The 14,299-nt window shown below is 35.4% G+C and overlaps 1 protein-coding gene across 9 annotated transcripts in view; it reads right to left on the bottom strand.

Moving 5' to 3' along the window:
- SHANK2 (SH3 and multiple ankyrin repeat domains 2) overlaps positions 1–14,299 on the bottom strand; it is a 381,276-nt gene that overhangs the window by 280,285 nt on the left and 86,692 nt on the right. For 4 of the 9 annotated variants that reach the window (XM_087951164.1, XM_087951159.1, XM_026664724.2 and 1 more), the window contains exon 11: positions 11,912–11,965. The exons of the other annotated variants lie outside the window; for them this stretch is intronic. In XM_087951164.1, the coding sequence (XP_087807290.1) occupies positions 11,912–11,965 (54 nt within the window). The remainder of the gene's footprint in view (positions 1–11,911; positions 11,966–14,299) is intronic. 9 annotated transcript variants of the gene reach the window in all.

Genomic DNA, 14,299 nt, shown 5'->3' on the forward strand with positions numbered 1-14,299 from the left:
TGTCTGAACCCGAAGACAGCTGCTGACTGCCAGCCTGCCCTGGCCTTATCTCAGCCCCTGATGCAGCGCCCTCCTCTGGATCTTCCTCATCCTCCAGACCCGGCCCAGGTTCTTCCCCAACCTCCTATTGTCTGACTTTGCTGCCAGCTCCATCAGCTGCCGGCGGGCCACAACAGCAGCTGTTATACATTTTTAATAATCAGATTTGTTTTGTTTTTTGTTGTGTTTTACAAGGAAAAAAGCCAAAGGGCCAGGAATAATGGCAAAGCAGCACATAAACTTTATGCAATTGGATAAAGATGCTGGATTGCGTTTTCTTAGAATATGACTGAATGGCTGGATGGCTGGGAATAATTCCTCTTGTATTTCTTATGAAGTTTTTTGACTGCAATATTACTACTTTCTTTGCATCTGTATATATCTTTGTCTTTTTATTTTCAGTATTTGATTATAAAAAATAAGAAAGAAAAACTATTTTAGACGAATACTTAGGTTTTTCTAGAAATTCTTCTTGCCCAATCATTCTAACACAAGGCTTGGGGAAAATGTTTTTAAAGTTTTTAAAAGTTCACCCAAAGGAGACAAGATGGGGACCATATGCTCCAGAAGATAATTGGATATAGTAACTTACAATAATCTGTTTAATGTTATAATAATAAAATAACAAGAATAAGATAGGTATACTTTTCCAATGCTATAGTTCAAGTTACACTTCTTCTCTATGGAACTTAGAAAAATCTTTTTAAACTAGGAATAACTGCATATTTAATCTGCACATTTCCATTGCTTACAAATAAAAGCAAGATATTTCTGCATGGAAAAGAAATTAAATAGCACTACTGAAAGAAATGTCAACAATTCCAGTGTAATACTTGGACTTATGAATAGCCAATTAAATAGGACTTAGGAAAGACTGATTTTGTAAATGGTAACTGCATCAAGACAATTACATGCAGAAAGATATAAAAGTACTGATATACCCACTTTGGAAGAATGGAACACTCGCAGCAATGGCATAATTGACGTTTGGTCAGGGATATGCCAGGTACTTTGCTAAAACAGAGTTCCCCAACTTTTCCTGCTTTGTGGACTGGCCAAGGGGGCAGGAGAGGAGATGGGCAAACGTGCATGGGCACACAACTCCATTTGCACAAGGATTACACAAATGGAGCACACTCACCTGCACTTATGTGGCCCAGTTACAAAAGACTCAAGGCCTGGTAGTGGGCCATAGCCTGGGGACTGGGGACCCCTGTTCTAAAAGACTAGAAATCTCATACAGACTTTTGCTGAAAATAGAAAAAAATGAAATCGTAATTTATGGGTTTGCTGATTAAAAAGGGTTGAATATAGGAAGAAGAAAACTATATGGTAAATTTAGGAGGAAGGGAAGAGAGAATGAATTCGCTTGTAACTGCTGTGTAGAGCAGAAGTTAATATATCTTTTCTTTTTCTGCTTTTACTTTTACTCCTTGTATCTTTTATCTATTTCTTCATTTTATTCTATATATTCATATTTTATTAATTTGGATCATTTAAAAATTCTAGAGTAATATAAAAACTACATTTAAGGTTTAATAGTGTATTAATTTATTAAAATGAGCTTTCCTCAGCAGTCATTTCCAAACAACCTGATATATATCAACTCAAGTTAAAAGAGGTTGTTCTATTTCAAGAAACTTAATCCACTAATATCAAATTAGTTGTGAATGTCACCCTATAATTTTATTGTCATGCTACATCTGTTACAGGAATCATATTGAATTCCTGTCCTGCTAACTCAGCCAGGATTAATTTGTATGCTCTGATAATGATATCTAAGCTTGTCAGAAGTCCTGGCAAAAGAAAGCAGGCCAAAGCTACCAGCAAACAGTTGAGAAATTTGGGATTATAGCTTTATGACTAGACCTGTCTATGCTATCTCTACCTAACCTTTGGTATTTTTTGTTTCTTTTCCTTCTAATGTACTTTCTAAAAGAAAGAATTAAAAGACATAACTGATGTGATTGCTTGTGATAAAAGACTCTGATAATCAGTGAACAATACAAGTATAATCAGAGAGAGTGAATCCATTATTTTAGAAACAATTGACATGGAAAAGAATGGAAAAAATGAAGGAAATAATAGTGAAATAAAATGATTACAAGAAGAGAAATAAAAGACCTGTACAAAAGGGTATTAAACTACCATAGAATGAAAAGTGGATATAAATAAAGAAATGTGAAACTGCTTGAAATGGAGGAATAATGTTGCAGAATGCCACAGAAGTATGTATGTTGCATTTACTTACTCAGATTGCTGTGCTGCTCCAGTCTAAAGAATCTGAGTAATTAACAAGTAATTAACAAGCTTTGACCATCAACAGTACCAATGTCCTCAAGAGTTAAAATTATTCCTCCATTCCATCCTACAAAGCCCTCCAGAACAACCAGATCTTGACTATTTTTTGGAAATATAGCAGGGAAGCTTATGCTTCAATGGAGTTTGTTCCAGAAAAAGGGGACATCGTTGAAATTGCTCATATAAAGGAATGCCTAGGATTCATGATGTCACATTCTTTTGGAGGAGTGACTCTTAATATGTTTTTTCTTCTTGATCTACCCAGATATTTACCTAGAGTAGATTATCTCAGAAATCCCGGGCTTTTAACCATACAGCACTTTAAAAAGTGGCCGTATCTCCATGAAACTCATAGAAGTCCCTTAAAATGTGGCTGTCAGCAGGATTGGATCTCTCAGGGAAATGGACAACTGATTAGATGGCTACACTACACTACACTACACAAATCCAAGAGTCATATATACAAAGATTCAAGAATGGTTGGAAGGATAGAAGGATACTGAGGTTTAATAAATGATGTTGGTTTGCATTAATTTTGGCCAGATTTCTTTTTCTTTTATCTCCTTCCTTTAATTTCTTTTGGTTACTGTTTCTTATACTTTCCATACCTTGCATGGAATGTTGCAAATTCCAGAAAGATACATCAAGATGGATATGCATGTATGTAAACCCTCTTTGTCTGATTCCTATGCAAAATTCATTGCCAATTTTTCATGCCAGAATTGATATTAGAATGAAAATCACATGAAATTAGGCAAGGGCCATCCGCAGCCCTAAGATTGCACATTACCTATCCATACCTTACAATTTGGAACATTCATGGCAATTAATGAATATTTGCTTTCTTCTTTTTTCCGTATTCCACAATGTACAGTTTATTGCTCAATGTTTGCAGGCCTGATTTAAACTATCACATCCCTTTCAAAGGCCCCAGATTAGCAAAGTAATACACCATTTGAAAACTTACATTATAGACTATTATAATACAGCAATGTCAATTTCATGCATCGTAACCAAACCTAGAACTAATTGAAATATGAAACCCATTTTCAAAATATTTTTTAATGATTTTGGAGACGAAATTAAAATAAAAATAATCCATAAATATTGGAAACAGGCAGAATTTTATATTCATGATGTCAAATCTGTGTTCATTAATTATTTGTACAAAGTCTGGTCTGTTTGTTCAACTTAGAATCAAGAAGAACATTGTTGGCAGATGGTGGCATACATTAATTTAAAGGAAAAGCATGTGAAGACACTCTAATTTTGTTTATGAAATTGTTGGGCCCTGTGATGGCACAGTTAATGTAAATATCAGTGAAAGTAAAGATCTGTACTTGTTTCATGGATTTGGACATCAGGACTCAGAAAAGACAATATCAGAACATTTTAACTTTCCATGACACTTGATTATAGATTTCAAGATGGCTGTTTTTGAAACAATTGAACTACACCAACACTGTTTAGCAAGAGGTTGTGGAACTCACCTACATCAAAAAGTTTCAGGCCATTTCAGAAGGTCTTAACATACATGAACACATTGCTACTTGATGAGGTTTTGCAATCTGTTTCATGTAACTTATTCTGCATAAACATTCTTACTCCTCATTCCAATTTATATTGCTTCAACTACTTTATGCTCTAATGAAGAGATATATAGTTCACAAATAATAAAAATCGTTAGTCTGAAAAGGTGTTACCAGACTCCTTCCAATTTACTGCTAATTGCTATTTCTTGCAAGGCAATGTAAAACTAGTATATATAAATAAATGCAAATAAGTGCAATCTTAGAAATAATATCCTTCCCTGATATTAAGAAATAAATTGTCTACTATTACAACATATGTTTAAAACTACTCCAATGTTTCTATTTTAGAAAAGCCTTCTATTTCTAGCCTCCAGTGTTACCCATCTCCCATTTCTCCTAGTTTTAAATGAATAGTGTGATCTAAACTGGGATTGGACTGGAGACATTATTATTAATAAGATAATTCAAGATTATCTTCCTTTAGAATTGGTCACATGTTCCAAACTGTTCTCAAATAAAACAAGGGGCCTTCTTAGGTTTATGAATGTTAGTAAAGTATTTGAAAAATGGTATCAAAATAATATCAATTATCCTATATTCCATAAAACATGTATTTCAAATATAACAATTCTCATGAAAAAAAATGTTTAAAAACTATGGGAAGAGGACTTAGAATTGAAGCCTATTGAGTCATTATGGAGCTCCGAAATGGTGTAAGATTTCCCAATATCCATGATCATAAAAATAATTCATTTAAACCCTTTGAATATCATTTATTGTTTTCTTTAGCCCTGGTACTGTATGTACTGTATATGAGATTATTCAAAGATGAGATTACTTAGCTTCTTCATCTAGATGTCTGTATTTTAGGAGGGAGCTGGAAAAGTGCATAGATCGCTATTCATCAGCAAATGAGTACTCGCAAAACAGTCTCATCCCACCCCTTCACCAATAAGAACAATACATTTGGTTAGTCTATGTAGCAAGGAGAGTTATTACCACATATCACTAAGTAGGAAAGAAGTTATATGTTATTGCTATAAGGGAATATTGCATCCAAATCTAGTCACCTAGATACAAGGACAAGAAGCAGTGGGTGGAAGTTCATCAAAGAGAGATCCATCCTGGAACTAAGGAGAAATGTCCTGCTAGTCAATGAACAACTTGCCTCCTAGAGCTATGGGTGCTCCATCACTAGAGGTTTTCAAGAATTGATTGGACAACGATTTGTCTACATGGTACAGCTCTCCTACCTTAGGCAGAGGATTGGACTAGAAGACATCCAAGATTCTTTCCAGTCCTCCTACCCTGTCCTATCCTATCTTATCCTATTTTTAAAAACATGCCTTTTATAAGTCAGAGTCACCACCTTGGGATGTACATTTGCTATAAGGCAGCCAATCCTATTTATATATACCAGTCTCATCCATGAAATGAACTATAGATTTTTTTTCCCATCTGAAGAAGCTTTTAAAGATCATGAAATCCAATCCCATCCAGATAGAACTACTACCTGAAGCAAATTCTGGCACTTATATAGGGGCTGGGCACAGATAGAATATAAAATTAATGTATGAAAACAAGATACAGTGTCCAATGAATATGAATATCCAATGAAGAATGTAGATGAAGCCAATCAACAATGGGGCAAAACATAATTTGGATAGCCAAATTAAGCTTAATTAGATGGGTTTATGAGAATCTTTTTACCAAGCATTCAATTGATCCCAACCTAATAAAGACCAAACACAATGTTCCATTCCCAACTCTGTCATGAGTATAAAGTAAAATTACATGCCAATTAACTCAAGGAGAAGATTCTAGATGTGACACTAGACATTAATACGTATATAGTCCTCGACTTACAACCACAATTGAGCAGAAAATTTCCATTGCTAAGCAAGACAATTATTAAGTGAATTGTGCCCCACATTATGTCCTTTTTGCCACAGTTGTTAAGCAAATCACTTCAGTTGTTAAATGAATCACGTGGATGTTAAACGAATCTGGATTCCCCCATTGACTGCTTATTGGAAGCCAGGTTGCAAATGGCAATCACATAACTCTGGACAGTGCAACTGTCATAAGTAGATGTCAGTTGCCAAGCACCTGAATTTTTATCACATAACCATGGGGATACTGCAACAGTCATGCATGAAAACTGCTCATGTCACTTTTTCAGTGCCATTGTAACTTCAAACATTCACTTAACAAATGGTTGTAAATCAAAGGCTACCTGTATACCCATGTCTCTGTGACAAATATAGAAAATGCCATCAATTGACTATCTCTTAATTCTTTTTTTTTTAAGAAAGGATGTCTCTCAATTGTAAACAGTACACCGTACAATTGTATACGGTACAATTATAAAGCAAATATCAGGACAAAGCACTAATTACTGACCATGAAATATCTTATTAACAGTTGCTTTTCTGCAAGCTTTAGAGTCTTCAAAATAGCAAAACAAACCTGTTCAGCATCTTGGTATCTACAAACAGTCCAAACTATTTATACAATTCTCAGCACATTTTAAAATAGAACCAGAAGAGCTGGAAGACAGAGCCATTTGGCAGTACTATATAGATCAAGCAAATACTGACAATAGACTTTTTTTTTTTAAAAAAAATGTACATTTCAACCAAGAGATCCTCTCTACAGATTATAAAATTGAACAAATTCCTGACACTAGCTCCAAAATTCACATAGAGAATATTACTTCAAGAAGTGAAGAACATAACCTCGGAATATTATATGGAAAAAAAATGCACATGGTTAAGAAATTAAGCATCTATAAAAATTTCCCATACATGTAATCTAACTTTTATTCCCAAATATTCATACATGCACTAATGTTTCCTTCTCTGTCCATACATAAAGATTTTTCCCATGTCCCTACCAATACACAGAAAGCTACAGCACTCTGACTTTATGTTCATATAGACTGAACGCATGCTTATAGTACAGGGTTAAAATTCTTTTGTATACTATAAGCATGCATTTTTGGTTCTCCATCTACCCACTCCATCATCCCAACCTAAGTATTCAGTTAGGCATATGTACCACTAAAGATTGCAGGTAGCCCCTTCAAACATTTCTTTTATACAGAAAACTGATTCCCGAGTAATAATTTGACTCCCCACATTACATACTTCCTTCATCTAATCTTGCTCCACTTCACCTTGCTCCCCCTGCCCCTGCAATTTCCGTATTTTCCATGGATAAGCCTTTCTATAATACAAATAGCTGGTGAAGTTGTAGATTATCTTTATTCTTCAGCACTTTACACTTACTCTAAGGAAAGATTAAAAAGGTATTTAGTGTGTGTTCCTTCTTTTTCATTCAGCCTGATGTCTCTATATGAAATTGCTAATCTCAGGATCTTCCTTTTGCCTTTGTTCCCAAGCCATGCGTGCTTGGAGCTTTTTAATTCCATCTGGAGCTCCAAACAGAATGTAGCTAATTGGATGCTAGGCTTGGCCCATCCCTCGCAATTTCCCTAAATTGATCTTACTGCTAAATTTACGAAGCTACATAACTAATTCTTGCTCTCAGAAACATTCATACATGCATTTGCTTTCTCCAACACTGTTCTTGCAGAGGGCAGACTGAGGTCAGCACAGTATAGATCGTCCAAAACATGCACATTTGTCCAAAAGGAGACAGCAAGCATCCCTTCAAAAATATACTTCTGTACCTCTGCAAGGAGCACAGGGGGAACAGCAGGAAGTTCTTCTAGGAAATGTTTTTGGGGTAAATAACAATAATAAAACAATAAGCCAATTACAGCAATTGCAAAAAAGGAGGGGAAAAGAAAGAATTAAAAGTGAAAGGACAACAAGTCAAAGGATGTTATATTTCAGAGGAAAAAGTATGAGGAAGTGAAGTAGCAGATCCAGAGCAGCTAAGCTAGAAACAAAGAAATACAAAGCAAAACAAAGAATTATATAAATATTCCTTATCCATGGAAAATGTGAGTATCATCATAATTAAAGTAATACCAAAATGGAGACAGAAGACCTTTCATTGACTTATTAGATAAGATTTAGTGGAAGAGAAAATGCAGAGATGGAGAAACAGAACATATGGCGGCAAAAGTGCTCCTGAAATCACTGTGATTTTGAGGCTATAAGACCAGTGATAATTTTAGAAAACAATACAAAAATTTAGATAGCCCCAGGCTAGCAATTTTCAGGTGAACAAAAGAAACATCAAGGAAAACTGTCTGACACTTACGTTTTGGAGCAGAAGAAGGAGATGGAAGAAGAAAAGCATTTTTATTTGGTAGCAACTTGTCCTTAAGCAGAATACAAGCAAAACCTAACAGTGTAATATAAATCAGTCTCAATCTACATCACTATAAAAATATAAAAATATTATCTAACCCAGGAGTATCAAACTCAAATTCATTGGGGGCTGCATCAGAGTTGTGTTTGACCTCAGAGGGGCAGCTCAATGTCATTCGTGTCAGGGGGGCGCGTGTGGTGGTCCAAGTGCTCTGCCAGTGAAAATGGGCTCCTGAGTTTCATTTTTGGCTGCAATGGTCTCCTCCAACCCTGCCAACTCTGTGCACCGCCCTCCCGAGCTCCGTTTTCACTGGCAGCGACACTGCGGGTCTGTTCTTTGTTGTTTCCAGGGTGGCCCTGCAGGCCAAATCTAAGCACCCCATGGGCCACATCTGGATGGAAGGCCTTGAATTTGACATCCCTGATTTAACCCAAAACACGACTGTAATTTAAGATGGCATTGCACGCAGCAATAGAAATAAAAGTTCTTTGAGCTTCATAAAGGTCCTGAAAAAATAGACAGCACTTTTTTAAGCCTCAGGGGACATACTCCAAACATAGTTCAAAGGGTGTTGATTCTAAAGAGTAGGAGCAAAATGTCCCCCTTCTCACAAGTGGGAAAGCTAAATGATCCAGATAGTTCAATGAAGCCAAGCAATTAGAAGTATGAATTGTAATCAAGTTATTAAGAAAGCTGGAGCTCCTTGTATGCATAGACCAGAAGGTCAGACTGGGAGAAGAATCAGGACAATAATCCATGGGAGCAGTCCAAAACAAGTTGCAGAAGTAGATGCACGCCATAAAACTGAAATTGCAGCAGCTGAAACAGGGCGGGGGGTGTTCAGCAGATTTGCTAGATGTATTTAATTGCATTGATGCAACATCTTCATTTTTTTTAACTTATAGGTTTAAAAATAATCCCTATTCAATTTTAATGTAAGTACAGTCACTCAGCAATTGAACTTATAACAGAACCTGAAAAGGCTACTTATGACCCAGACTGGAAGTTCTGATGGCTACTCCATCCCCCCACAGTCACATGGACCCTCAGTATCCAGTCCACATTTACAGTGGTTTGCAGTGTCCTGCAGTCACATGAACACAATTTATGTTTTTGTCAGAAACAATGGGCTTGCTCAACAATCACAGCATTGGCTTTACCACATTCATTTAATGCATCATCTGATGGTCATGTGATGACTTGCTTAATAACTGTCACAACTTACAACCATAATTTCAGGCTCAATTTCAATCATGTTAAGGATAACTTGTATTACATATTATGGATTCAGTTTTTGCAATTTTCTTTTGTCTCTGCTTAGCAAAATTAAAATTATGTGCCTAAAAGGCATAGAAAAATATAACATCATTTAAAAAGTCAAAGTGCTTTTTTTTAAAGAATGATCAATAGGTATACTAACAGTTACAGCATCAGAAAACAATGCTATAACATTTCATCTAAATGAAAATAATACAGCTCATACAAATGTTACTTTTAACCTACTTTTATCTCAGTATGTTAATTTCCATACACTTTACAATGTATCCTTTCTTTGTTTCTTTTATAAAATCAATTTCCCTTCAAAAGTTAGAAAAGATATTATTTCATATGTTACCATTCTAATTCCTATTAAAAATACAGAAAATAATTAAAACTTCAAAAAAGCATGAAATTTTTCCTCATACAATGTTCTTAGACAGCCACAACTCAGAACTTCTTAGTAAACCTTTGCTCTGTCAACTCAGTGGGCCATCGCAACACAGAAAAGCAATTATTAAATGACAGAGCAGTAGAATATTGTTATTTCAAATTCCACTATGGCATTTAACAAGTCTTTTAAAATTATGCAACCAAAAATCCTAACAATTGAACTATGGTATGACAAACCAATTTAATTAAAGATTTTTAGGGAAGTAGAGTATCTTGAATTGTTTGGATGTGGTGAAGAATGACTGAGCAATTAAAACTTATAAGTAATAGAAGATTAAAGGTGAGGGTTTCCCTGTCCAACTCAATGGAGTGGTATTCACCTCCATTTCATGGTCAAAGGAGCCAGCATTGTCCAAAGACATTTTCCACGGTCATGTAGCCAACATGACTAATACACCAAGGCGCATAGAACATTGTTACTTTCCCACCAAAGTGTTGTTTATGTGTACGTACTCGCATTTGCATGCTTTATGAGCCGTGGTGACGCAGTGGTTAGAATGCAGTATTGCAGGCTAATTCTGCTGACTGACAGCAGTTCAATTCCACCGACTCAAGGTTGACTCAGCCTTCCATCCTTCTGAGGTTGGTGAAATGAGGTCCCAGATTGTAAGGGACAATATGCTGACTCTGTAAATCACTTAGACAAGGCTGTAAAGTACTGTGAAGCGGTGTATAGTTTTCATTCTAAGTACTAGTGCTATTGCTTTCGAATTGCTAGGTGGGCAGGAGCTGGGGGAAGGAGGGGAGCTCACTCCATCATGCAGCACTCAAATATTGAACTCAGGCAGTCAGCTTTTCAGCTGACAAGTTCAGCATCTTTAACCACTGAGCCACCGTGCCTCATTTAATACAAGGTTGGGGGAACATTATTTATGTTCTATAAGAATGAAAATTTCTGCATTCTATTGAGCAAAGTAGGAGCAAGTAGCTTATCTATTTTCTAGCAATATGGCTACTTAAAATTTTACATGTCAGTTAGTTGTTCCATCTTCGATATCATCTTGATAATGCATAATTGCAATCATTTTTATTTTTATCAATTAAATGCACCAAATAGACTTAGCTAGTGAGGTGTTATATTATTTTCTGGCTTCAGAACAAAAGTTTTAGATTTTATAGTTACAGATAAACAATGGCTTTAAATTCATGACATCTTTTACTTAAAAAATAAGCATGTTGAACTGTCAGTATTGTTTTTATTTTGGCTTTTAAAATAAAACTGCCATGAGAATTCATCTTAGCATTTGAATGAAGATTAAGATTACTCATAACTAAAATGGTGAATGAACATGGCCACAATAATACTTCCTACCCTTTCTAGTTCTACTAAGGAAGGCAAGATAAAAATAGTGCAGCTCACACATGCTGCTCACTGTTTTATTTAAAGTTCCTTTAGTATTTCTAATTTCAATTGGTGAAAATCAGGGTTTTAAAAATTCTGATACCTATATTAGTCTGAAAGAACTGTATTTTTATAAATTTTAAACAATTCATTTGAAAAGCTTTAAATAAATGAATAGAATTAAACCAGATGGTAGTTAATTCAAATTCTTAATTAAGAAGCAGTAATATTGACCTCAATCACTCTGGCTTCAAAATAAATGCTCAAGATGCAAATAAGCAGAAATGACAGATGTTTCTTCAAAATATAAACAAAAACCATTTTCCATTATAAGCAGTATGTTTAGTGCATTGATATCCAGAATACTAATATTAATTCTAAAGCAAATGCCAAATATAGCACATATAATAAAGAATGGGTTGAATGCATCAGCAGCCATTTGGTATTCACGTATATAAAATTAAATTTTAAAAAATGCTTCAAACACCCACAAATCATCACATATACACATTCCTGCATAATTATAGAGGGATAAAAGAACTCTGACTTGAAGCCTAGCAACAGTATCTAAGTATTAGTTAGTCTGCTAATCAACTACCAAAACTCACACACCACCACTTCAATGTGTTTCATATTTAAAATAAAATCCCTCCTGTTTCTATCTTCAGAGCAGCCGAAGGAAAACGAATATGATAAAACAAACCTTGTTCACTTGAAGAGGAACAACCCATGTCATTTAATCCATCGGATAATTCATCTCATCACAAACAGCCAAGGCAATACAAAATAAAAAGAAGATTTAAAAATAGATTATCCAAGTCAAAGGATCTTTGGTTTGCAACATATTTCAAATGTGCAGACCTGTATTTAAAGAGATAGTCCAGATTCCTATAGATATTATTGCTAGTTTTTTGCATCTCCATCCTATAGAGGCCCTAGTAAATGCTGTATGGCAAATGCTTTCTAAAGCTTCAGTGCCCATTTAGTCACAGACAGCTGTAGACTGGATGAAAACAATCAGGGATTAACTTTTTTATTCATCGTAGCCTTTAATCTATTACTTTCTCTTCAGATAAATAAAAACATAAAATATGACAACTAACTGCAGGACAAGCAAGCAAGGATAACGTGTCAATCAAGGATAATTATCTTTTGGACCCGAAAGACTTTTCCTCTTAAAAGACAGAACACTGGTTATAAAACATGCAGTAAATGAAACGATGCAACTCTCAAGAATAATTTAAGGTGCTTATTAAAAATACCCTTATATATCTGTAATATTTATATAAAAGGCTAATTAAAATTGTGAAATTTGAATAACTTAAACTAAATCACATTTAGTGTAATATTTAAAATACAATTACACCTATCAGACATACGTATGACTCAGCCAGAAAAATCTTATTCACCTATTAAATGTGTGTGTGTGTGTGTGTATTTGTTTTTGTAGATTTTCACAGGTACAGGCATGCAGTTTTTGGCGTGTTTGGGTCTTTTCAAGACCCGAACATGCCAAAACCCGCATATGTATGTATGTATGTATGTATGTATGTATGTATATATGTATGTGCTTTTCCTGGTTAAATATATATATAAGACCAGGATCATGTTTGTCCTATCAAAAATGCTTTAAAATAGAATTAAAAATCAGTATCTTTCCAAGTAAGAATTTGATTTTTTTTAAAGTTATGAAACACACATACTGATCATTTTCTTGATCTAAAAATAGCTTTATTAGTATACAGCAAGTGATGTACTAATGAAATGACACAAACCAAGACGTTATTTAGATGCTATTTTTATTTTAGATTGGAAACACGTCTTAGCTTCATAAGTTTTCCTAGCTCCCCCATTTATAAAGGAAAAGAAGACTAAAAATGTGTGAATATAATGGTAAAATGCATTTTTCTCTTGCTGACATCTTTAACGCTAGCCTTCAGAAGTGTGTGTGTGTGTGTGTGCTGACTTCTGGCAACTGCCCTACAGCTTTCTTTGGCAAGATTCTCAGAAGTGATTTGTCTTTTTATTCTTAGGACTGAGAGACAGGGATCGGGTATAATATGAAGCATGACTGAGGCAAAATGTGCCTTTTCTGGTTAAATCTACTGCTGTGAATAAATTGGAGTTGGTAAAAACCACACATATATTGGCACACTCCTGAGTTTCAGGGCTACCTATGCTTTTGCTAAGCATGCCAAATCTAGGAAAACCTGTAGACCACAAGCCTCAGTCTTTTACAGAATGGAAATTCAAGAACCTATGTTCAACCTTTAAGACTTTAGGTTTAAAGTTTAAGTATCTGGTACAAATCATGATGCAAGAATGAGAGAACGACATTACAGTGCAAACCTAGTCTTTGTACCTGCATCCAGAGGTGGTATTCAGCAGGTTCTGACCAGTTCTGGAGACCCGGTAGCGGAAATTTTGAGTAGTTCAGAGAACCAGCAAATCCCACCTCTGACTGGCCCTGCCCCCATTTATTCTGTGCCTCCTGAGTCCCAGCTGATCAGCTGGGTCCTCTTTTGTTGCTCTGCACAGGAGAACAGAGCTGGGAAGCAGGTTACTGGGATGGGGAGGGAATGGGATTTTGCAGTATCCTTTCCCTGCCACGCCCACCAAGCCATGCCCACAGAACCAGTAGTAAAAAAAATTGAATCCCACCACTGCCTGCATCCCACTATTTAACATAAATATATGGATCACATGACTTATGCCACAATGCACGTTTTATTATTTGCCCCCTTACTTGCACTTTCCTAGGGATGCCAGTTGTGTTCTACCTCTATTTGATCCAATACATTTCCTAATATATAAAATGTCCATCTTATCAGGATTTAGCTTCAGTTTGCTTTCCTTCATTGCCTCTAATCCTCTGCTCAGAAAAAAATGATGTTCATCTCATATCTATATTTAAATGTCCAAAAATTATCTCGTTTCAGATTATTTTTAAAAAGCAAAGGACAAAGCTCCTGTGACAGAATGAAGAACCCTCTGACCACATCTCAGAGTTGGAGCTACATCATATTTCAAGCCCTCTCAATCAATTTTCTTCCTAGTATGAATAGTGTTCTAAATCTGTGCAATTTTTACT

Source organism: Notechis scutatus, chromosome 1 (assembly GCF_049901735.1).
Source record: "Notechis scutatus isolate UNSWTSFEM ecotype Mainland chromosome 1, rNotScu1.2, whole genome shotgun sequence".
NCBI classification, from domain to species: domain Eukaryota; kingdom Metazoa; phylum Chordata; class Lepidosauria; order Squamata; family Elapidae; genus Notechis; species Notechis scutatus.